We start from the raw sequence: 26,426 nt of genomic DNA on the forward strand, positions 1-26,426 counted from the left end.
TTTTGTTTTGTTTTGCAGACAGATAAACATATTTGTTTGGTTTTGTTTTGCTGACAGACAAAATGCTTTTTGTTTTGCAGACAGATAAACATATTTGTTTGGTTTTGTTTTGCTGACAGACAAAACGGTTTTGTTTGGTTTTGTTTTGCAGACAGATAAACATATTTGTTTGGTTTTGTTTTGCTGACAGACAAAATGCTTTTTTGTTTTGCAGACAGATAAAACATATTTGTTTGGTTTTGTTTTGCTGACGGACAAAATGCTTTTTGTTTTGCTGACAGATAAACAGATTTGTTTGGTTTTGTTTTGCTGACGGACAAAATGCTTTTTGTTTTGCAGACAGATAAACAGATTTGTTTGGTTTTGTTTTGCAGACAGACAAAATGCTTTGTTTTGCAGACAGATAAACAGATTTGTTTGGTTTTGTTTTGCAGACAGACAAAATGCTTTTTGTTTTGCAGACAGCTAAACAGATTTGTTTGGTTTTGTTTTGCAGACAGACAGACAAAATGCTTTGTTTTGCAGACAGATAAACATAATTGTTTGGTTTTGTTTTGCAGACAGATAAAACAGATTTGTTTGGTTTTGTTTTGCTGACAGACAACGCTTTTTGTTTTGCAGACAGATAAACATATTTGTTTGGTTTTGTTTTGCTGACGGACAAAATGCTTTTTGTTTTGCAGACAGATAAACAGATTTGTTTGGTTTTGTTTTGCAGACAGACAAAATGCTTTTTGTTTTGCTGACAGATAAACAGATTTGTTTGGTTTTGTTTTGCTGACGGACAAAATGCTTTTTGTTTTGCAGACAGATAAACAGATTTGTTTGGTTTTGTTTTGCAGACAGACAAAATGCTTTGTTTTGCAGACAGATAAACAGATTTGTTTGGTTTTGTTTTGCAGACAGACAAAATGCTTTTTGTTTTGCAGACAGCTAAACAGATTTGTTTGGTTTTGTTTTGCAGACAGACAGACAAAATGCTTTGTTTTGCAGACAGATAAACATAATTGTTTGGTTTTGTTTTGCAGACAGATAAAACAGATTTGTTTGGTTTTGTTTTGCTGACAGACAACGCTTTTTGTTTTGCAGACAGATAAACATATTTGTTTGGTTTTGTTTTGCTGACGGACAAAATGCTTTTTGTTTTGCAGACAGATAAACAGATTTGTTTGGTTTTGTTTTGCAGACAGACAAAATGCTTTTTGTTTTGCTGACAGATAAACAGATTTGTTTGGTTTTGTTTTGCTGACGGACAAAATGCTTTTTGTTTTGCAGACAGATAAACAGATTTGTTTGGTTTTGTTTTGCAGACAGACAAAATGCTTTGTTTTGCAGACAGATAAACAGATTTGTTTGTTTTTGTTTTGCAGACAGACAAAATGCTTTTTGTTTTGCAGACAGATAAACAGATTTGTTTGGTTTTGTTTTGCAGACAGACAAAATGCTTTTTGTTTTGCAGACAGATAAACAGATTTTTTTGGTTTTGTTTTGCAGACAGACAAAATGCTTTGTTTTGCAGACAGATAAACAGATTTGTTTGTTTTTGTTTTGCAGACAGACAAAATGCTTTTTGTTTTGCAGACAGATAAACAGATTTGTTTGGTTTTGTTTTGCAGACAGACAAAATGCTTTTTGTTTTGCAGACAGCTAAACATATTTGTTTGGTTTTGTTTTGCTGATAGACAAAACGCTTTTTGTTTTGCAGACAGATAAAACAGATTTGTTTGGTTTTGTTTTGCTGACAGACAAAACAAATTTGTTTTGTTTGGTTTTGTTTTACAGACAGACAGCACAGGTCATTGCGTCACTCGCATCATCAAAACATTTTCATTTTTTGGACAACATGATTGCGTTTCTCATTTTCATGGCTAAATGTGTGGAATATTCCATGTTTCCATATTAAGATAAACCTATATTGGTTAATTTTCTTCGAGGTAAAAGTTGTCAGCAGATGCACAATACAACACATTTTCTTCAGAAGACAGTTTGATCTGAATCACGTACATCATTCAGTGAGGGTCGGGCAGTTGTTATAATCAGTTTTTTAACCATGTATTTTGTGCAGTTCTTTCTAAATTTGCTGGCTATATTACCCTTTTGTTATTCACATTTAGCACTTTGTTAATAGACCCTGCATGTTTCCTCCTGAGACTATAATAATATATATATATATATTTTTGTCTTCAGGTGTGTGCATCTAGACTGGATCCAGATTACTTCATTTCCTCAGTGTTTGAGAGGTACGGCAACGTTTGTGTTTTCACTCAGATTGTTTCCAGCATCCATTGTTTAGAGATGTCTCCTAAAAGCTTTGTGTTTCTGTCAGGTTTAAGGTGGTGGACTTGCTGACGATGGCGTCTCAACATCAGAACGCAGTGCTGGACTCAGAGCAGGAGAGACCCATGCTGGAGGGAGCGCTCACCTTCCTGGTCATACTGAGCAGTCTCCGAATACACCTGGGTACATGTTTGAAGCTCAATAACATTAAAGAGCTAACATACACAAGATCTATCATTAGTTGGAATGTGTTACTTCTAATTGGTGAATCTGCGGCTACACTCATACAGCTTGAGTATAGATGGTAATGGTATGCATTGACGTCACTTTCCCGCAAGGAAACGCCCACTCAGTCGGACTGATTAGCAAAACATCCTGCTACATGACTGGCTTTAATAGGGGAAACTGTGAAAACGAGAGTTTGGTTTGACTGATCCTTACAACTTACCAAAGAACCAGTGGTCCATGGACATTGGCATTTATATGTACCTGAAATCAAAGCCTGTGAATGCTTTATCTGCTAGTCAACTTTATAAATACAATATAGGTAGATTGAAATCTGGATGATCACTATATTTTGTCATATTGCCCAGCCCTAAAAATTTTAAAGCACTAAGGCATTATGTGTGTAACCGCAGCGACTCCCGCCTACTGTGACGTCATGTGCATACTCTCTATACAATTGCCCTGTTTTAGAGTAATGAATATGGTTTCATTCACACAGTTTGGTTATAAATACGAGTACCATATTCTTTAACAGAACTCTCTATTAACAGAGAGGACTTGTGCCTGGGCCATCTCAAGTGGTCCAATGGAGGTTGCTTGACCATGTTTAATTAAAAAAAATTATAATTTAACCTCCATATATTGATATTGCAAAACCACAATTTCTATTTTTATTTTATTTTAATTGGTTTAACCACAGCGGGTGTCTTTGTGTCATGGCCCACAACACATTTTTGGTTACATACGTTTACAGTGCACTCAATATCTCGAGTCAGGATGGTTCCATATAACCGTAATATAAGCCCATTAAAGGGACATTGTGTAGGAATTTCTCCCATCTAGTGGTGAAATTGTATTTTGCATTCCAACAAATAATGCTCTCCAGCGCCTCGCTTTTTCAAATGCGTGTTGCATCTACGGTAGCCGTTATGTACCAAAAAGCTATGACAGGATGTCTTATAATAGCACTTCATCGAGTTTTCCTTCGGGTGAACTGGTTTGTTATTTCAAACAAACTGAAACTTGACACAACGAACAAACGAATGTTACAGTTTTGAACAAACAAAACGTACAACCTTGTTTTTAGGGCCTTCTCTACTTTACTCAATAGCTGCTATTCATCAAAGAGCCTGTTTAACTTTTAACTATAAATGTTCTACTGTCTATATAATAAAGTACACAACCAAGCAATGAAAAAAAGCTTGTAATTAAGACCGTAACATTGACTTACCTGTCGAGAAGAAAGCAGACAACTTCAGCATCTCTTTTGAAAGCTTTCTCCTGCATTAGCTATCCCGACATTAACCCTTGTTTTTGTAATCTCCGGTCACGTTTCCTTTTACGGTCTATGTTGGACTTTTTCGACTCATCCTGTGACTCAGCATATGTATGGACTCCTCCATTATAAATAACCGTACAGTGCAGCCTTTTAAACTTGCCGGGGCAGTGACAAGCGCCTCTCACTGCTCTGCTCCTCCGCTTCTGCTGGCTTCAGTCACGTGACGCTGGCTCTGAACGAAAACGCGTTGTGGAAACGCGTTGGCCTAGTACTTTTTGTCCCTCTCTGCTATTATAGTTTTTCAAGATGGCGGAACTACATGGAAGCCTCCGTGGACCTACCCGTCCCATGTATATAAAGATAATAAATTCTTCGTTTATGAGGATAAGTCAGATAATTAGCAGAGGTATTTGTACACCATTGAGGACATATTTATGAATAAAAATATTGATTTTAGATAATAAAATACCTAAAAACCTACACATTGTCCCTTTTAAAGGTATAGTTCATCCAAAAATTAAAAATCTGTCATTTACTCACCATGGCCATTTGTGTCAAATTTATGCTGAATACATTTTTTGCATCAAATTATTATTTTTTTTTATCTAAAGCTACTTTTTGTAATTTCTGTTTGATGCTTTTCTCATTTAACAGAATAATGATTTACAATTATTTGTAAATTTGTAAAGCAGTTTGTGATTCAATTAGATTAATTAATCGCCACATTATGTAATTATTTGGATTTCAAATTTGAATTGCTAAACAGCCTTAAATAATAATACAAATAATTTTTTTGCAATACCTTAAGATAATCACTCAAAAAAATGGTCAAAGCTGTGGTTTGTGAGCTATGGCGCGCATGTGAATTGTGGATTTTTTTCCCTCATGTGGGTTTCCAGATATTCACAGAGATGGAGATATGAACTCAATTAATTCATTCTGTCTTTGTGTCTCTCTGCAGGAATGTCTGATGATGAGATTTTGAGAGCGGAGATGGTATCTCAGTTGTGTATGAATGATCGTACCCACAGTTCCCTGCTAGATCTGGTATCCTTTCACCATGAAAACACACTGCGCTCACAGGAAGTACAGCAAGCGCTCTGCTTTGATTGAGCTTTTGCTAGTATTAGAACAAATTGTGATGTTCTTGAGAATCATTTTTTAATTATTTTTGATTAAGAACTATTTATTGTATACTTTAAAAATATTATACTATGTAAAAATAATGTAACCCAGTACAAAAAGATACATGATCATTTAAGTGTTTTTTAAAAGAAAGAAAAGCAGTTTCTTAATGCCCAGATCAAATGGAAACCCTAAATACATAAAAAAAAAAAAAAAAGTAACTCTAAAATGTATTGTATTATATTAATCTCACAGGCCCTCCTGTTTGTCTAATGTTAAAATATCTATCACTTATCCCATTATTGACCTCTGTGGACTTGAATATTTTGGTCATATTAGTTGAGTTTTGATGGTTGTCCTTGACTGCGGTCGTAGATCCCGGAGAATCCGAACCCTAAGAGCGGTGTGGTGCCGGGCAGCTGTAGCTTTGAGGAGATGCTTTCCGCTGTAGCTGATTTTAAAGCCCCGGTGTTTGAGCCTGGAGGATCAATGCAACAGGGCATGTACACGCCGAAAGGTGACACAACTTATCATATCGCCATTAACAGTCAAACCTACATTTATTCAGACACCTTCAACATTTCTCACATTATCAGTTCATTCGCTATTAATAAAATATGACAAGAACTCAGTTGATACTTCACTGGTTTTGGCCATCCTTCTGTTAGACTGTCTCACAAATGAATTATGTTGAATATCTGTCAGTTGTTAAATTTAACTACACAATTAGATAATACCAATCAATACTTAATTTTGGTCAGTCTGTGGTGTAAAAAAGTTGCATTAGCAATTAAAGAAAAAACACTTCAGCAAATCATGGTCAGGTCAAAGTGTCTGAATAATTTTTGGTCCCACATTTTTATAGATTTGACTGGTATGAAGGATTTTTGGGTATAATATATCACAGTTTACTTTATTTTGCTATCCTTACTTGCATACATTAACTATAGTGTCCTGCACCCACTAGTACAAAAATATAAAAAATTATATCTGGTGTCTGAATAATTTTTTATTTGACTGTCTTTTTTCCCATAAATACATTGCATTGGTATGCTGTGTGTACCTCTTTTAACCTCCAGATGGCAATGTGACTACATGATTGTAATGTTCAACACTTTTCTCTGCATTAGGACAGAAGCATCTGCTCTCTAGTAATAGATGTGCTTTTGTTTCTTTTGCAGGATATGACTAGACATATTTGTGTACATTTAAAAGGAATCTGTAATTGAGTCTTATTATCTGGTCAATGTGGAGCAAGTGTGCTGTGCTTTAACTAATGACACGTGGTTAACAGGAGTAAACTAAACATCAGGATATTTTCTTTGTCGATTCATTCATTCTAGAAGTGGAATATCGATTTATACAGTGTTTTAACATTTAAACAATGAGTTTCCTCTGGTTTTCTGCTCTTTTTCTGAAATATAAGTGTGTAATGATTTATTTAATGGTCATTAAGTTTATTGCCCAGCTCTCTCCACATGGTGGCAGACTGAGGCTGTTTCTAAATTATTCTCCTTTTTCATAACTCGCACCCAACATTCGTTTTCTGTGTGTTTTCCAGCGGAAGTCTGGGAGAAAGAGTTTGACCCTATAATGGTGATTCTACGCACCGTGTACCGCAGAGACGTGCAGTCGGCCATGGATCGATACACAGCATTGTGAGTCTCTGAAATCCTCCAGACTCTTTATCACTTGCACACTAAACATCTGCTGGTTCATTTCATTTTCCTTTCTTAAGGTACAGTCTATAAACGCATGCAAATGCGGCACAGTTTAAACAACGCGCATACTTTCTGAAATCTTTGTCAGCACAGACTTTTCCTGTTCCTAGATAAGGCATAGCTTAATGTAGGCAGTCCTAAAGAATGAAATCCGACTCATATAGTTGCTTAAAACAGTAATGTTGGGAAACAATTGCTCCAAAACACATATAGTCTGAGGTGAAACCTCACTGAGATGGCCATTGATCATCCTGAAACCAAACAGAAGAAAAATTCCTCACGCATGGAGCCTTAAATTGCTCGATTTTGTGCGCTTGGGTTTGAGGGTCGCTGTGTGATAGAGGGAATTATGTTCAGGGTCACTCCTTGTCCTGTTCTGAGGAAGGTGTGTGTGGAGGGACGTACACCTGAAATGGGGTTTCCCAATTAGAGTCATGTCATGGAGAAACTCGATTTGCTCAATTTTTTGTTGCTTTTTTTTTTTTACTTACCCACATTCAGGTGTTGTTAAAAAAGAATGGATGAAGCTAGAATAAAACAGGGTTTTATTCCCCTTAAACCCGAAGTGTATCGAAATCAACATAATCCATTGCGTCGATCATGAGATATTCCTCACAGATGATAAACTTCCTGAGTTATTGCATGTTATATAAAAAAGATATGTAAAATTTCCCTTGACCACTTTTTTTTTTTTTTTTTACGGCTTCACAAACGTTTCTTTTCAACCACATGTATCATTATTTCTGTTTCTGTTACAAACATTCAGATTATCACAGAAGTACTGGGATAAAAGTTAACAGTTTCGATAAAAACACTGATACCTACTACCCTGGAAATTCAGAGTTCTTGCGAGAGCACAAGTTGAATTTGCTCAGCGAGTTTACTCATTAAATATGCCCTTGTATCCGAGCTGCAGCAATCACATCGGGTTATCTGATATAGGCGGGCCAGAGGCAAGCTAAAGATGACGACAGCGCTGTAACGTCGAAGTCATTAGTAAACATTGCAAGATGGCTATGGATGAATACCAGTTGTTTGAAACGGCTTTGGCCGCTACAATGAACGAGTTAGACTTGGCTTTTTATCTAAAAGAGGAACAGAAATCGGCGCTCGAATCGTTCCTTTGCAAGAAGGGCGAATCTAATCGAAGAAGAGTCCACTGGTAGCTAAGCTTATGGGGTTTATTGTTGTGATTGGTCGTAGTGTTATCCAAATGCGCGCAGTGAGATTTTCAAATGCATGCTTGGTGCCGCCCCTCCGCTGGCCGATTTACATTAGTCGACGCCAGACCATTAATCTTTCAGATTTAGGTCTGGATTTCCAGGCTAGATGTCTACAGTAGTGTTCGAAACAAAGTAAATCACCTTTTGAAAGTAAATTGACGCTTCAAATAAAGATTGTATCAATTACACCGTTACACCAGTAGGTGGCGACAAGCGACTGTTAAAAATGTATTGTCATTGAATAAAAAAACACTGATTCATCCAGTAATGAAACTAGTGAAATATTTATGATATAATTATTCATTCAAACTGATTTTTAAGAAGTAATTTAAATTATTACTTTTTATTAATTTTTTTTAGAAATAACATGCTATTTTGTTTAGTTGCCTATCCAGGATTGTGGGATATAATGGGATATTTTTTATATATAAATTAAAATTCATCCTGTATTTATTTACATTATACACATTTAGATTTTGCTACAGGCTAACTGAACGTTGTTGTATTTTATTTTATGAAACTGTAATCAAAACTAATTTTACTGTTAGTTTTTCTGAGTGAAACATTTTTAGTGATAAATTAATTTCAGTTCCCAAACTGGGATCTTATCCATCATCAACTGATTGCATCATGAAACGTGGGCATTAACATTCACCAATAGCCTGCACGTGATGTCAGCCAAAAAGTCATTTTTGATATCACGCTGACTTTAAAAGCGTTTTCTGTTCTATAAATTCAGTGGCGTGGTTAAATGATAGTTTTGCAGTAGCTGCAAGATCAACATGAGTTGAAGCAGTGAACGTTTTAATCAGAGACGACGTGTAAGTGGTTTTCAGCAGACATTAGCAGTGTCAGTTTGTGAATATGTTGCTTGAGTTTCTTGTGTCCGGCCACTGGATGATGGATCACCTGTCAAGAGGACAAAATGTTTTATGTCCCATGTTCCTTTCAACACAAATGCAGTCAGTGACGTCTTTAGCAGAGCAGCTGTGTTCAAGTCTGGCAAAGCGAGAGTATTTCTCAAACACACTTTGTTTGCATTTGATCAGCTGCGTTCATGTCCGCTGTGGCTTTAACTCTAAATGTAAAATTTGGTTTATGCATGCATTTAGACTAATATTACAGTTCCTTGTCTCTGATTTTGTGAATCACAGAAATCATACACTAACATAGGGTGCCACACTGTACTTTATATCCTACAACACAATCTGAATCCAAAATGAATTGTTTCACATGATTTATACTTGGGCCAATCCTTCTCAAGTGGACCAATGGAGGTTTTATTACATTTTTAGTTTGCTAATTGTTTTGAGCGATTACCTCTGTTTGCTATTGCAAAACCTTGTCATGGGTTATATTCGTCCGGTCAGAGGTCACTCTTCAGCCAGAACTAGACTTGGAAGCCAGTGATTATAGTTTATTATTTTAAGTTATAAATACGAATATATTTCTTACAAAAACGCATGGCTTTGCTTCAGGAGGCCTTTATAAAGGCTTTTATGATGCATGGATGCACTTTTTGGGGATTCAAAATCTAAGGTACCATTCACTGCCATAATAAAGCTTGGAAGAGCCAGGATATTTTTAAAAATTACTATGATTGTGTTTGGCCGAAATAATAAAGTCATATACACCTAGGATGGCTTGAGGTGAGTAAATTATGTGGTAATTTTCGTTTTTGAGTGGACTTGAGTTTGAACCCCAACATGAATGTTGGTAATGTACTGGCCACTCTTTTTCATGTAATAAAATGTGAATGTAGACTTGGTCTATTTAACTTTTTAAAAAATAATAATAAAAAAACATGATTTTACAAAAACCATTGTCAAAAAAGCACAATTTAAAAGCTGTCGTGGAGGTGGACAAGTAGAGGCCATGACGTCAATGCGAAATGTTGGTGTCACTTGTCTAAAAACTCTCTTCAGAATATTAATGACTTTAAATTTGGATCAGTTCCTCACTCAAGCTATTGTAAGACAATTTATGGAGTCCTTTTATGATTTATTGATGGTACTTTTTGTCATTTTGGAGATCGACAGCCCTATTCCCCATTCATCAACATCACATGAAAAGAGCAGCTAGAACAATCTGCTAACTCCTTTTGTGTTCCACGAAAAAAAAGAAAGGGATGTGGGATGTAGAATCACATGGGAGTGAGTAAATGATGACAGAATTGTCATTTTTGGGTGTTTTAATGTTGTTTTTCAGGATTACACTGAAAATACTCCGAAGGGAGTTTTTATATTTTTACAGTTAGTATGGAAACTATGACTTGCATCATTTAATGAATGTCTAATAAGTATTTTTCTTTTCTTCCGCAGTTTGAAACAGTCAGGCGTTAATACGGGGAACCCCTGGCCGCCCTATAAGGAGAGGACCCCCCTGCACCCCTGCTATAGAGGACTGGCGCGCCTGCTGCACTGCAAAACTCTACATATCGTCATCTTTACACTGCTTTATAAGGTGAAACTTATCACAGAGCAAAAAGCGCTGGCAGTTATGTGTGTGGTTAATTTTACAAGATGCTTGAACTTAAGTTAATGACTCACTTTACCGCTTGGCATCATTTTATGTGTAGATGTCTGGTCATTCACTAGAATTAAATGAGTGGTTTCCCATTGTTTTTTTATTACCTGTGATGATAACTGTTTTTCTGTTTCTGTTTGTTTAGATCTGGATGGATCATCAGAACATGTCTGAACATGTGTTGTGTATGGTGCTGTACCTGATAGAGCTCGGACTTGATAATCAGGTCCAGGATGACAAAGTGGAGGAGGTAAGCAAAAATTATAATTACATTTTATTTGGAGTACTTTTTTATTGCACAATGCACACCTAAAATGTATTTTTATTAACAATGATTGTATGATCTCTTTATAATATCATTCTTTAAATGCAAGTATCTAAAGTATTCTTGCAATAGTTCCACTTTAGCACAATCAAGTATATTTAAGTATAGCTTTAGTTGAACTTCAGCACTATTTCTGCACAATTAAAGTGCGTTTAGTGCAAAATTAGTTGTTACAATTTAGCAGACCTTTAAGGAGACCAGTTTAGTTCACCAAAAGTAGTACACAATTGCAGGGTATTTTTAAGTACATAAATATGTAAATGTATTACATGGCATTCAATTAATGTCTTTCCAATACAGTTTAGTATATATTTTTTTCCCACTAGGGCTTAAACTTGAGCAGCTCAACAAAAGCTTATCAATAAAAGAGAAGCTTCCCATCTAAAGAAGCAGTTTTCCATCTAAATATGGGCACGGTTCGCATCTGTGTATCATTTGTCAATTTATTGTTTTGTTTTTTAAATATTGAAAGTAGAAAAAATTGAAAATGTATCCTTTTTCGTTCCCCCTCACAAATTTTTTTGTTATGTTAAGAGGTAGAAAATGACTAAACGGCTTGAATATTCCATCTCCTCATGTGGACGGGAATGAAACTTTCCGCTGATTGCAACTAAAGATCAAACCGCGCCATCATCAGTTCTTCCTCAGTTTCTCACAACAGAATAATTAGTAGAATAACAGATTAATCCACTGCTACAGTTGGACGGATTCTTAAACTACATTTCATCTCTTTCTCATCAAACAACCAGACTAGCGAATGGCTTTACACAAACCGTACAGCTCTTAGACGGGGCTTTCTTCGGTGTAGACATACATTCACCTACACACTTCGTCAATTGGGTATGGCAGGTTATGACGGCTAAAAATGTATTTATAAATAAAATGAATCAACATATTAAATGAATAAATTTGTTGTAAAAAAAATACTAATACAAAATAAAAAAATACAAAAGGCCCTGAGCACAACGATGGCGCACATAAAAAAAAAAAAAAAAGGAATCGTCACATATTGCCGTCGCAGCTGGTTAGGAAAAAAACTCTGATTAACATGGAAAAGATACCTTTTATCACGTCACATCTCATGGTTAAGATGGTGTAATACATTCTTGGTTTGATGTTTGAAAATTTAAGAAAACCATAAATATTAGTAATAAATGATTTTACTTAAATTGTTAGGCTAAATTGCAACTAATTTATTATTATTATTATTATTATTATTATTATTATGTAGCCATATTGATATATAATCACAAACTTTTGAACAAATTGTGCAGCGCTGCAAACCTTGATTTTGTTTTTATTGCATTTTAAATTGCATTCACAATTTTTATCAGAAAAATGCATCTGATTGGCTGGCCTCAGCATGGGTTTTTACATGGGTTACAGGGCTTTTAGTCCACCTGGAAACAAAGTAGTGTCCTAACACACTCGACTCATTTACCAGTCAGAAGTCTGTTATAACTCCATTAGCGTTTGACTAATTCAATCACGGTTAGTCCAGTGTTTGAACAGAACTCTTTCTGACTAGATTACAGTATGTGTAGCAGGCTAGCAGCTAAAAGCACACATTCCCGTATTCCAGGCTATTGTGTTTTCCTCGTTGCTGAGGTGTTTTTCCCTCACTCTGTTGCAGGAGCCCTGTATCGAGGAGCACTGCCATGACAGCTGGTTCCCGGGCACCAGCCTGCTGTCTAACCTCCATCACGTCATCAACTTTGTGCGGGTTCGAGTGCCAGAGACGGCTCCTGAGGTGGAGAGAAAGAGAGAGCGGGAGAGAGAGAGAGAAACTCCACCCAGCACCAGCTCTGAGAGCGCCACCTTCGGACAGGTGAGGCAGATGCTCCTCTGAGTTCTTGGGACCTATTTTAACACGATCTAAGCTCATGATCTAAAGAACACTTAGGCCGTGTCCGAATCCACTTTTGCTAGTTTAACGGCGGGAAAAATGGCCGGCGCTCCCGGTGCATGGTCTAAAAGTGTTGTCCCTATTCTCTTAATGAGTAATGGGTGTGTTTTGGGCGTATAATATAGGCGCACATTACTAATGCAATCTGTAAATAACAAAAAAAAAATACTGCGCCATTGACTTTAGACCAGGTTTTTGTTGGTCAATTTCAGTCGCCTCAAAATAGCAACAATGCGCCTGAACACACAAAGTTGATCTCTATATCCTGTTGTTTTGATGACATCACTCTCCATCCTCAGAGTTCCAGACGGCTGACAGGAAATTGGAGAGAGGTAGAGGGATTTGGGAATGATTTCAAGAGTGATGTTTTGAATAACCATGTATGGAATGGTCTGAAATAGAAGCACTTTTTTTTTTTTTTTTTTTGCAAACATTCTTTTGCAATATTCAAAGACCTGTTGCTCGTTTTCTTGTTTCACTAATTTTTGGGAGAGGTAATGGCAATTGGTCTGTGACAAATAAGGATATCTGAGATGATGAAAACAGGAAGAAAACGTATAGCTTAAAATGAATGTGCAAAATTTCAGAAATGCGATGTCGTATTCTTGACGTTTTCTTACATTTTAAAAAAGTGGTTTAAACTGGTAACAGTAACAATATTTTCAAGGTAACCCCTATTTTTCATTTGATAACAATTCATTTTTAAATTCATGACTTTAATAATTTATGTAAAAACAAAAACAATATATACGTGTGTGTGTGTGTGATATGTGGACAACTTTTTTCTCTTAAGTAATTTTAATGTAACATTTGAAAATATTTATCATATTCAAGCTATCGGTTCTCAGAAAAAGAAAAGTGCACATTTTAGAGATTAATTAATAGATCCAGATACACATAACAAGCATCATGCCATTGACCCAATTATAAATAAGTGCACAGGAAATGGAGCACTGGTATCTTTGTTTTCCGTGATTGCATTTTTGTTTTGTTTATTTTTTGGGTTTTCTTTGGTTTTTTTTGTCTTTTGTGTTTTGATCTGTCCATTCTCCTGCTTGGTTTGTTTCTCTTTTGTGACTTTGTGTTCATAGTATGTGATTTCATTAATGTTTCAAATGAGCTCAGAGATAAGAGGAAGTTTTCATTAACTGCATGTGATATGAGTCTTGAGCACAGCGGTCAGTGGTTCAGTGCTCATTATTAAATATTCATTTGCTTCAGTGAGATTAGCATGCTAATTAAACACTATGGACAACTGACACGTTCAGTAAGGGTTAGTTGTTGTGTGAAGGAATTTTTCTTTATTATTGTGATTCCAGAGTATGTTCTGCCAATCGTGTGTCAGAAATGTCATGAAGATAGATAGATAGATAGATAGATAGATAGATAGATAGATAGATAGATAGATAGATAGATAGATAGATAGATAGATAGATAGATAGATAGTGTGGCTAATTCAAATGAATGGTTTTAAGACCTGCACAAATAAAAAGTGCTACTGTCTGACTCTATGGTAATATAATATCTTAAACTGTAAAATGACTGTAAATGATGATTTAAACAAGTTTACAGTTCAAATAATGCAGTTTTTTTTAAAAAAAGTTTTATGATTAAGCTCACATTTCAGCCTTTAAACCATTTTTAAAGCAACACTAAGAAAACTACAAATTTGACTTGCTTTACGTCAAGCGTTACAATAGTCATTATTTAGTTTTTCTTCGTTTCTGGTGTCACAATACATCATACTTTCATGAAATCATGCAACATACTCTACCTTGTCTGTAGACAGCGTTCATTTCAAAGCTTGGACTTGTGGACTTACAATGGGCGCCGCGTGTCCGTTAAATCCACAAGACCGTAGGGTGTCCCATTTGTCCCCCATTTTAGGTTTCAGAAGGGTGCTCACGAGTGCCCCCTTTGCGGCCGATAACACTGTGTAACACCGGTACTTCAAGCAAACTTCAAGCTTTTTAAACCACTTCAAACATCAACTAGTTATTACTATTACTCCTGGTTATTAACATTAGTGAATGTTTACTAATTAATAAACAAATAAATATTGTAAATCATGTTGCATTTAAAGCCGTATTATAAAAGCAGATTGTGCATTACAATGATTTAACACACTGCCTCACCCTCAAGGGAGTTATTGCTTCAATAGCATGTGAACTACTCACTCTGAATGACTGCGACCAAACAAATCTTCTCAACGCAACCATGAGTGTGACATTGGTGTGCGTGGCCTCATAATTGTTCCTTGCAGCTATATGTGTATTTGTCATTCTACCAGTTTATTCCCTGTCTGTGGTTTCTCCTCAGAACCTGCGTGAAGCTCAAGTGTTCAGTCTCGTGGCGGAGCGCAGGAGGAAGTTCCAGGAGATCATTAATCGCAGCAACCACGAGGCCAGTCAGGCGGTGCGACCCAAGTCCTCGTCCTCCCGGTGGCTCCCGCCCGGATCACCCCCGCAGCTGGTGACCGAGATCCTGGAGATCCGGGAGAGCATGCTGTCGCTCCTGGTCAAACTGCACCAGAAACTGTCTGCCAAGCAGAACTCTCTGTCTCTGAGCTGGTTGGCCGAGGTGGATCCGGCCCATCACGCGCACGGAGATGGGTTAACAGCCATCGAAAGAATCTTGGCCAAAGCGGCCACGCGTAGCCGGCACAGCAAGAGATGCCTACAGGAAATCTGTGGAAAGGTGTGTCCACCCGTACCACCCAAGAAGAACAGTCCTGGAGACAAGAAGAGTATGGACAAGGAGGAGAGGTGTGTGTTCCCTATCAAAGGTGTCATATTCCACTTGATTAGACCTTATTCACAGCAGCGCCATCTTTGATTTTTAGCGGGAATGAAAGCGAGGCTGTGAGGGATAGACATGCATCTCTTCAGTGTTGTACTGTAATATAATGTATTTTTGGATTGTTCTGCTGATGAAACATTGCAAAAATATCTTTAGAAGAATTTCAGTAGTCAAAAAAATTGTGATCTAGGAGCTTTATACAGATTTTTACAGAGGATGCCATTGAAGTAAGTATCCCTCACATCTAACTGTCATGGTGCTGACAGAAACCATCTTTGGGGAAAAATAATTGAAGTGTAATTAGATTTTTTTTTTTTTTGGCTCATGTCTGATTTGATTACATGGAGAGGGTGAGGTTTATGACATACTGCAGCCAGCCACCAGGGGGAGATTGAAATGCTTTGGCTTCACTTTTCAGGACGTATGCGGCACATTCAGGACAGACAGACAATAGCCCCTTTCACACATACAGTCTTTACTGTCAAATTACCAGTAACAGATCATGTGTGAACAGGACCTTTTCAAATATACCGGTAAATTGGTTCCGGTAATTTATCAGTAAGGGAAGTTGTAACATTACCAGTAAATTACAGCTACAGATGGTGGACAACCAGAATGAGACTTTTACCGCCGCCGTTCCCGCGGCGGCAAAATTGGGATGTGTATTTGCTGCCTTTTACCGCTGAGTGGCGCTGTAATCACAGACTTTGAAAAGTGTCAGTTTATTCTCTTTATGCCGTAATCTGCCGCGGCAGTAATCTGAGCTGAGGCCACAGATAAATTCAAGATAAATATTGTGGTTAAACGAATTCAAATTCATTAAATTTAAACAAAGTAGACACACGTTAACATTGTGTGCCCAGTTTTTCTATAATTTAGAAAGGCTATGTCAATAGGTTACTTGTCATTTACTTCGTGTTATTTTAATGTGTTTGTAGATTTATTAACTGAAACATAACAGTGAAATAAATTAAAATAATTTATCGTAAAATTAAAACATTTTCAGGACTTGCAGTAGGCAACTAACCGATGTTAGTCGGTTTAAGCATTCTTTGTTATATTCAGAATTAAATAGGCTTACATGTTGTTATGATTATCAATTGAATTAATTAATAAATAATCAACCAAAATGCCTATTACTGCCGAAAGGACTGATTGAATATGTAAAAATATAAACAAACAAAGCAGAGAATAAAACAGAAAATAAAAATAAAACCTATTATGCTACAACAGAATTGGTTAACATTAACGAAAGCAAAATATGTAAAAATACATTAGTGTTTCGTGGCCGAATTCAGATCGGTTCAAATCCCGAACAAACAATAGTAGACCTAGGCTATTCAGACGATAGCTCTGTGGGCAAAGCATTAGCAATAGCCTCTCGGAGCTTCAAACGATCTGAGATCGAATCTCAGTGTAGCCGACAGTGTTTATGTTTTTCCGTTCTTGATGCTTAAATATGCATCTGTTTATTAAAGTCAATCGTCTTGTTTAATTATCAATTGTACATTACAACATAAATTTGCTACATTCCAGAGCCGCTGCGAAGACGACACTGATGAATCTGATGAAGGAAGACTGTCAGCCGATTGCACCAGAAAATGAAGATGATGAAGCTCGTCTTTAATCTGCTAAATTATTTTTTTGTGTGTGTGGGAATCATTCACGAGATTGAGATGACTGACAGTGATACCCGGCCATAGCAACGGAAGACATTTTTCAAAACAGATCGAACAAATCAGAAAAATACTTTCAATACAGTATTGCTTTCAATTAAAAAATAAACAATGAAAATGTAAAAGAAAAAGAAAATTAATTAAGTTTGAAAACCCATCGCACATTTCAAGGTATGAATAAAGTGTCGGGACAGTTTATTTATTTAAACAGGGTTGCATCGATAGAGTTTATTCCCTTTGTGATGCAAAATAAGAAACACAGAATCTTATTCTTGCAACATTTTAAATTTCTATTGTCAAAGAAATTGCAGCTAAATTATAAAATTAAAACGGTACAAAACGAAAAAAGTTCAAAGCAACATAAATTAAGAACAGGCGTTTTTCTTTACCTCTCTCGCGCTGAATATTTTTTTAGTAAGTTTGGTCTCCCTCACTGCGCGCGGCGGGTCTTTCTCGAAATTAAGCATTTAAGCGTAAAAAACACCATACAGCTGATAATACTGTATGTCGCTGTGTCATCCACACAAATCACGAAAGAAAAAACTGTAAAATAGCTTTTGTTCCTTCAAAGATACAACATGTCTTGCTGAATTCACCTCACAATAAAACGAGGTGGGTCGCGAATTAAAGAGCTCTGTATCTGCTAAATTGAAATTGTGTGTGGAAAACCTTTAAATACAATCAATAAAACTACAATATATAATTTAATAAGATATAGGGCCTACTGTACATAGGCTATGGACTTTTGGAGATTTTGAGATTAATTAATCCTTAAAAGAATGTTGCCTTTGCCTGCTCATCAGGCTGGCTCCGACACTCTCCATATGAAAGACGGAACATTAACACCTCTGTCCTGCACCCCCACGATAAAGCAACTATTGCCTTCTCCAAACCCCCCACAGGCTATCTGAGTTTACAAAACAAAGAGTTTGCCACTCGTCGTGGTGTGCCAAAACACTTAATTATAAACTTCAATATTTCATACAAAACAATCTCAAAACGCTTTGTGACATTTTGAAAAGCCGTGGATGCATTACTGCCACTGGAACCATGAACGCAACAGAATACTGGTTCTGATTTTATTGTTTGTCGTTTAAACATCATATATATATATAGCCTATATATATATATATATATAGCCTATATATATATATATATATAGCCTATATATATATATATATATAGCCTATATATATATATATATATAGCCTATATATTTTTTTTTTTACGGAACTGCTTTTGAAATTACGATTGGAATTATTATAGGCTACAGAAGTAAAGTCATTGTATAATATTTGTTCCTTAGTGTAAAATGGAAATGCATGGTGATTTTATTTTGTAAATAGGCTATAAGCAAAAAACTATGATTTAGAACTAGACAAATCTCTCTGCATCAACAATAGACTATAAAATGCATTAATAGGCTAATATAAAAATATCAGTAGTCCAAGTTAGTTCGGGATTCGAACCCGTGTCATCTAAATGATCGTTACGTAAGTTCAACCACTCGGCCACGATTCACTCGTTGCGACATGGCCTAACGTTCCAGTGTGTGTTCGCTCACACGAGAGAGAAGCGCTCTTCATTCAAATGAACGCGCAGCCGCGTTTGTCGAACACTAATTCAACATGCCAGAATAAAACCTGGCTTTAGAACAATGCATAGCGCCACTCGTCGTGGTGTGCCAAATTTTTTTACAATAATTTAGTTTCATTTATTTCAGTGTTAATGTTTGAGTTAAAAAAAATCCTTTACAAATTAAATTAACACAAAGTCGGCTATAAGAGTCCTTTATAGGCTATACGTAAAAAAGCAAAGGGCTTAAGCCTGTTTTATGCTTCTGCGTCGAATCGACGGCGTACCCCCGCAGACCCCTCTGCGTCGCCGCGAACCCCTCTCCAACCCCTCCGCCGTAGCTCGACGTGCACCTCCAAAAAATTGTAACTACGCGTCGAGGCGACGCAGACCGCAAGGGCTGTGATTGGTGTATGAGAGCAGAGAGCAAGACTGAACATTTGCATCCTCGTGATTCAGTGCACTATTGTAAATAGTTCATTTTCTTAGATAATGTTTTATATTACGGTTAACTTATATTGTGTTTCAGTTTTATATTGTGTGTTTCTTGTACCTATTACTCTTATTTATTTTTTTTATTGTATACTTAAACCTTTGCCCTTTGTTCTTGGCGTGCTTTTTTACTCATTGCACATTAATAGATCAATGGTTGTTTTGAAAAAAAGTTTATTTACATTTGTTGTTCAAGTCGATTAGCTCCAGCTGCAACAACCATAGACGGGCAACAACACTCTCTCTCTTTCGCTCGCGCGGAACCAGCGCACGGAACCAAAACAAACTAGCAAAGAGATTCGCGAACCACACCCCACCTAGCGTTCTGGCGGTGAAATGCACCGCGATGCAATGCAACCCGACGCAGAACCATAAAACAGCCACGACGCCGTAGGAGTGACGACGTAGCTACGCCGTGGAGTTGACGCAGAAGCATAATGAGGCCTTTACAGTCTTAACATTTAGGCTACTTTGCTTAAATTCGATACATTTATTTTCAGTAGGGCCTAATAAATTTGTAGGGATGTAATTTCAGTATGCTTTACCAACGCTATGTATTCAATTAAAGTTCCAAGAGGTCTGGTCTCTATATATTTCCTTCCCAGCTGACACTAATATACAAGTGCACAACAAAAATCACAACTTGTGCTTGCTGCGAACGCAAGTTATTTAAGGTGTCTCAACTGTACACAGTCTACCCTACAGTGTGAATTCGTTACAAGGTTTCATTTAATTAAATTAATGTGCAGCAATTTGTACAAATAGAGTCTATAGGCCTACTGTTGTAGCCATTAAATAATCTCATTTAGTATCATATTTGTTAAAATATTATAATGTTATTTTTTTCCATCTATGTTGAATATGAAAAGTGAACAGCACGAGTAAGATAGGATGCATTATATCGAGAGATGGATATGGAGTGGGTCAGACATGATTTTGACCACTTCATTAAATTTTGTTTAGTAGAAAACCTTTCTTTAAAGTGAATTTCGTTTTCTATAAATTGTATCTTAATTTTAAAAAAAAATTCATCAAAATTGCCTGGATTTAATAAGTAAGAGAAGCAAATATAACAGACACTAATAATGGAGGCGCCCGCGCGGTCACTTGCATTGCACGTCAGCTGGAGCGCATCTCATCCTCCTAACTTAACGAAACTCAGCGTATGCCTCACACAGACACGATAAATACATCAAATACACAAAGCTTGAAATGTCTTCAAACGAAATAATTCAAAACGAAAAGAAAAAGGCTACTCTCTGATTATGTCTTTATGTGCATTTCTCTCTAGGTGCGTTCACTACAAATATGGCGATCGTCAACTTCATCTTTGCAGTGGACACTGTCAGAAAACACTAGTTTATTGATAAAAATCAATGCACGCATCACCGGATTTACAAATACACATCTTGCTTGTTGCAGGCACACATTATTGTCGAAAAAACGAAATATTTTGTTGAAATAACATTATTATTAATAATACATCTTTTAGAATATTTGATTAAATGCTGATTGTTGCGCTTGTTCAATTTAATAAAATTAAAACTTAATTGTGATAATTAAAATAATTGAAAATTAAATATTTAGTGGCCAAGTTTTGCTAATTTATTATATAGGCTATTATATGCCTATTGCCTATATTAAGTAGGTCATATTAAGACAAGGCATATATTAGTTATTTTAGCTATTTTAGTTATGAGAAAAAAAATCTAACGAAATCTAAAATCTAAATCTAATAAATACAAAAAAAAAAAAATCTAACGCCAGTTCAACATGCCAGAATAAAACCTGATTTTTGAACAATGCCTAACGCCACTCGGCCTGGTGTGCCAAAACACTACATTTTAAACTTCAATGTTTAATCCAAAACAATCTCAAAACGCGTTGTGACATTTTTTTAAAGCAGTAGCCTAGCCTATACATTAAGGGCATTGAAACCAGGATCTTAACTAACGCGTTCCGCGTAATCTCTCAAAAATAATGCCACACTACTCCATGTATATATATATTTTTTTAAGGACTGCTTTTGAAATCACTATAAATTACTATGTAATTGTATCGCTCACGAGAGCTCTTCATTTATCTAATTCCTCAATAGAATAGTAAAAATATTCCGCGTCATTGCTCCTAATATCGTCTCTATTTTTAACTTTTGATTCTATTTTTTCAGTTCTAAAATTGATTCTATCTTTGGTTCTATTCTGTTGTAGCCTTATAGGCCTATTTATATATGAAAAATATCATATGCCTATTAGGCTTAGGGTTTTATATTTAACCCACTAACATTTTAAAATACGGCAATTGCTGCTGTTTTGCACAATGCCCCTTTGCGCCACCTGGCGGTCATTTCGGGAACGACTTTGAAATGCGGCTGGTTTATTTTCGCCGCGGTGATTTCGCCGCGGCAGCTGGCGCGGCGGTAATAGGCATTTTGGTTGTCCACCATCTGTATATGTGCTGTGTGACTGCGTAAGGAAGATTATTGGTATTTTGCACGTATGAGGTCAGAACGCGCTGACGTAAGAAGTGATTTGGGCCAATCAGAAGCCGGTGAAAGATGACACGTTTACTCAGCACTGTTGACAAATGTCTTCAAATTGGAGTGATACCTCGCTTTTAATTTAGTGTCATCAGTTGCTTTTGGAAGGATTTGGGGTTTTTTTTTTTTTTTTTTTTTTACCTAAAATTGAAACCAGCATATATAAAGAGCAATCTATTTCATTGTAGTTCTCTATATGAAGCATATAGACTTTATTCAAGCCACAGAAAGTCAAAAGTTTTGCTGAGAAATGCACTATACGCATTCTTCCAGACTAGGGTGATGTTATGATGAACATTACTTATGATTTGGGACAAATATTTAATGGAAAACTATGCGAGTAGTCGCGACATAGTCGTCAAAGCATAACTTTGAACAGCCTCTGGATTCGTAGCTGGGCGCTGCGGACAGACGGTGAGTGGTGGCGCTGTGTGTACACTCATAGAAAACAATCTGTTCAAATTAATAGACATGACACAACATGGCAAGACACGGTTTCTTGTCCCCCTTTACCCATTTTTAATATTGTCCTTTGTAATCACTAGTAGCACGAATCGTCTTATAATTATATGTATTTATTTAACAAACAAATAGTTTACATTTTATGATATGGCCATCATATTGGTTAAATATGATGAAATAACATGAAATATACATCAATTCTGTCAGTGCATCCCTAACTAATGAAGATTTCCATTGGACTTAATGACTTCTGAGAATGATATATTCCCATCCTCAAAATCTGTGTAAATGTGTAATGAAGTAAATGGTGGTCAAATTCGGATGTCATCAAGTGTAATCTGATTATGATCATGTCAACATTTCAGTGCTTGATAATATTTCATAATTAAACTTAATGATGTATATAACTTGTGTTTTGACATCTGCAGGCGTCAGAGGGCCAGAGAGAGACAGCAGAAGCTGCTGGCGGAGTTTGCCTCAAGGCAGAAGAGCTTCATGGAGACTGCCATGGATGTTGGTGAGCTTGAATATGAGCTGATGTTGTTTGCTGACCTTTATGACCTTTATGAATTTGATGAGCCTCTCTAGCTGTTAATTAGTAAATGATCAGTTTCATGTTTATATTATTGATTTTCGTTCTGATTTATGTCAGATCTAAAGACACATAATACATTTTTAATCGGGATATGTTTTAACTCGATGTTCTCGCAATATCTTTCAGTCCGTCAGTGTTTGTTGTTCTTCATGATTATGGGTTACTCAAAACAGCCCAGACGTGCGCGACGTTTATATGAGATGTGTTCTTGTATTCAGAAATAGCTACGGCATAGAACTAAATGCAAAAAACTATTTTTAATGTGTGTAATTTAGAATTTGAGATCGGATTAGTCTTTTCTGTTTTCCACAACAGGAGCACTGGCATGGAGATGTAGCCTTAGCTTTTGACTCGATCGACCGAGGTTCGAATCAACCTTTTTCACGAACTCATTCTTCTCTCTTTTCCCACTGAATATCAGCTCGGAGAGGCATTTAATTGAAATAAAAATGAAGATTTTATTTGGAAAACAGGAAATAAAGTGCCTAACGGATATTTACTAGTGGGAATAAAGTGTTCATCTGGTAGGGTTATGGGTTGGAGTAGGGGAGGGCTTTAGGGGGGCAGCATCTATATATGTTTTTAATAAATTAAAGCAATAAAGCCCCAAGCCGCCGTAGTTTACAGTGAATTTAGAACAGCTAAGGGGCGTTGTTAGGCACGAAGCAGAGCGAAGGTCACAGGTGAATGTTTGTAGAGTAATTTACAATGGCTTTGAACACAGCTCAACCAATCAGAATCAATATCCATTTTAAAAATAATCATATACACTCATAGTACAAACCACTGAGGTGCAAATAGTATCTGCCACTATTTGCACTATGTATAAATGGCATCTATTAAATGCCTCTGCCCTATTAAAATTGTGGTTGCACTTTATTTTACAGTATGTCCACTTGCAGTGTACTTGCCTAAGAAAGTATTGGGTATAAGTAGGGCTGGGCGATATGGCAAAAAAAAAATGTCATGATGATTTTTTTTTTTATATCAGTCGATATCGATAATTATCACGATAAAAGTCAAATCTTTATTTCTTTCAAGTTTAAAGGCAGATTTTTGCTCCTAAGTGAAAGTTGTAGAAACAAGAGCGTTAATTGTGGTCGTAAACTACTCGTTATTGTCAGAACATATCATGACAAACACTTGCCAAACTGGTAAACATTTCACAAATCTGAGGTAGAACATTCAAACATTTGTCATTTTTCCTTAACAAAATAAATATCTTTATTGGACAATTAATTTCTTAGTTTCTGCATGTGCTAATTTTTATTTGGTAAAATGTAATATTCTGACTCTTTGAGTTTTATTAAACTTAACCATTGGTCATCCAGTATCATGCATTTAGATCATGATAACCACAGATGAAACCAGGCATAGCCTGTAGCACCTCACTATCATGGCAAAATGTAACTTTATGGTTTCTATGGTATTTGTATGAAAAACAGTAGCCTAAATATATTATTAAATACTGTAATTATATTCCATTAGTCCTTTAATACATTGTCTACATTAAAAATATAATACAATTCAATATGTATATCCCACATTTCATGGTGCAGTTAATATTACTAGGCTAACGTTACAGTAAATCCATGGTAAATGATGGGAATTTGTAGACGGAAAAGCCTTCTGCGCACTGTTTCTCCTGTTAGTCAGCGCTGTTTCATCTGCCTTTAAACTGGTTTAAATCACTGAGACATTTGTGTTCTTCGCTGAATTCAAGCGCTTCTCACTGGATCTCGTGACCGAGACCGATCAGAGTAAACGCATCTGCACTAGTGAGCTCGCGCTGCGCTGCCGTTTGGACTTTGAGCCGAGCGGATAAATGGTCCGTGTGCTGCGCTGTTCAAATGAGTTTCGTTCTGCTTTTGGCGCATAAACATTATCGAACTCTTGATATCGTTTTATCGAGAAAAATTATATCGCAATAATTATCGTTATCGTTTTATCGCCCAGCCCTAGGTATAAGTATATAAGGGAGCTACATGGGTTAAGTTTAGGTTTAGCGGTAGGTTCAGGGTTAGTACCTAGTTATTACCCAGTTATTGTAATTACTATAATAAGTACATAGTATGTACATGGGGGAACAGGACTGTAAAATAAAGTGCTACTGAAATTTGAAAACTATTACAGAGAGAACTGTGGTGGTACCTTAGTGTCATATGGTAATACCACATTACTTGCGTATATGCCATGGTTCTGAATCATTGCCATGTGTAAGACCATGTACACATTATAGATCTTTTGGTTTATAGCTTTTTGACCCTTAATTGGAAATTCACACTCTTGTGTCCTTTCACACTCCCACAGATCCTAAGCTACTCTTGAGATTTTACACACTACATCGCCTTTTTAATACCGATTAAAACTCCATTTTTATTCCGATGAGCCAAAACATTGACCACCTGCCTAATATGTGACCCTGGATCACAAATCCAGTCATAAGTCGTACGGGTATATTTGTGGCAATAGCCAACAATACATTGTATGGGTCAAAATTATCTATTTTTCTTTTATGCCAAAAATCATTAGGCTATTGAGTAAAGATCATGGTCCATGAAGATATTTTGTAAATTTCCTACTGTAAATATATAAAACATTTATTTTTGTGAGTGAATGCAGCACAATCGCGAACATAAATGCACAACTTTAAAGGCGATTTTCTCAATGTTTCGATTTTTTTGCACCCTCAGATTCCAGATTTTCAATAGTTGTATCTCGGACAAATATTGTCCTATCTATCCTAACAAACCATACATCATCTGAAAGCTGAATAAATAAGCTTTCCATTGATGTATAAATCTCAATTTAAAAAAATTGACCCATGTGACAGAGTTGGTCCAGAGTCACATATGCCATTGGTCCTCCGTGTGCCGACAAAACAGTGCTGTCCCGCCGAGGCATGGGCTCTACAACTCATCTGAAGGTGTCCGGTGGTATCTGGTGCCAAGACTTAAGCAGCAGATCCTTCAAGTCCTGTATGTTGAAAGGTGGAACTGCAGTGGATCGGACTTATTTCAGCACATCCAACAGATGCTCAAACAGATTGAGATCTGGGGAATTTGTAGGCCAGGGCAACACCTTGAACTCTTCATCATGATCCTCAAACCATTCCTGAACAATGTGTGCAGTGCGAGTACATTATGGCAGCATATGGAATAAATGGCAGACACATAGACAGCTGTCCACATAATGCAAAAGAAAATGGGACTGATAGAACCAAGCTACCTTCGCTTACGGTGCTTTCGAGAGTGGACAGGGGTCTTTGTTGGCTCTCTGACTGGCTTCGTAGACTCATACGCATTAGTGCTATGCGCTGTGTGTTATGACGCATTCCTCCCATAACAATCATTCACATTTTCTGTGACTTATGCCACAGTTGACCTTCATTCGGTTCGGACCAGACAGTATAGCCTTTGTTGCCCTACGGCATTGATGAGTCTTAGACGCCCAACACCCTGTCGCTGGTGTGTAGTTTCCCTCCTCAGACCACTGTCCTCACCACTGCTGACCGGGAGCAACACGTAAGCCTTGCCGTTTCAGAGATGCTCTGACCCGTTCATCTAGCCATACCGATTTGGCTCTTGTCAAAATCTCTCAAGTCTTTACTCCTGTCCACTCCCACACGTTGACTTCGAGAACGGATTGTTCGCTTGCCATATAATCAACCCAGACCTTAAC

At 36.7% G+C, this 26,426-nt stretch overlaps 1 protein-coding gene across 2 annotated transcripts in view; it reads left to right on the forward strand.

Annotated features, from left to right (window-relative positions):
- ubr3 (ubiquitin protein ligase E3 component n-recognin 3) overlaps positions 1-26,426 on the forward strand; it is an 86,307-nt gene that overhangs the window by 16,789 nt on the left and 43,092 nt on the right. For both annotated transcript variants that reach the window (XM_084421775.1, XM_084421774.1), the window contains exons 15-24: positions 2,188-2,240; positions 2,327-2,460; positions 4,743-4,828; positions 5,282-5,423; positions 6,468-6,564; positions 10,172-10,313; positions 10,522-10,626; positions 12,335-12,529; positions 14,927-15,372; positions 22,579-22,667. In XM_084421775.1, coding sequence (XP_084277901.1) covers positions 2,188-2,240; positions 2,327-2,460; positions 4,743-4,828; positions 5,282-5,423; positions 6,468-6,564; positions 10,172-10,313; positions 10,522-10,626; positions 12,335-12,529; positions 14,927-15,372; positions 22,579-22,667 — 1,489 coding nt within the window. The remainder of the gene's footprint in view (positions 1-2,187; positions 2,241-2,326; positions 2,461-4,742; positions 4,829-5,281; positions 5,424-6,467; positions 6,565-10,171; positions 10,314-10,521; positions 10,627-12,334; positions 12,530-14,926; positions 15,373-22,578; positions 22,668-26,426) is intronic.

Source organism: Rutilus rutilus (genome assembly GCF_951802725.1).
Source record: "Rutilus rutilus genome assembly, chromosome: 10".
In the NCBI taxonomy this organism is placed as follows: Eukaryota; Metazoa; Chordata; class Actinopteri; order Cypriniformes; family Leuciscidae; genus Rutilus; species Rutilus rutilus.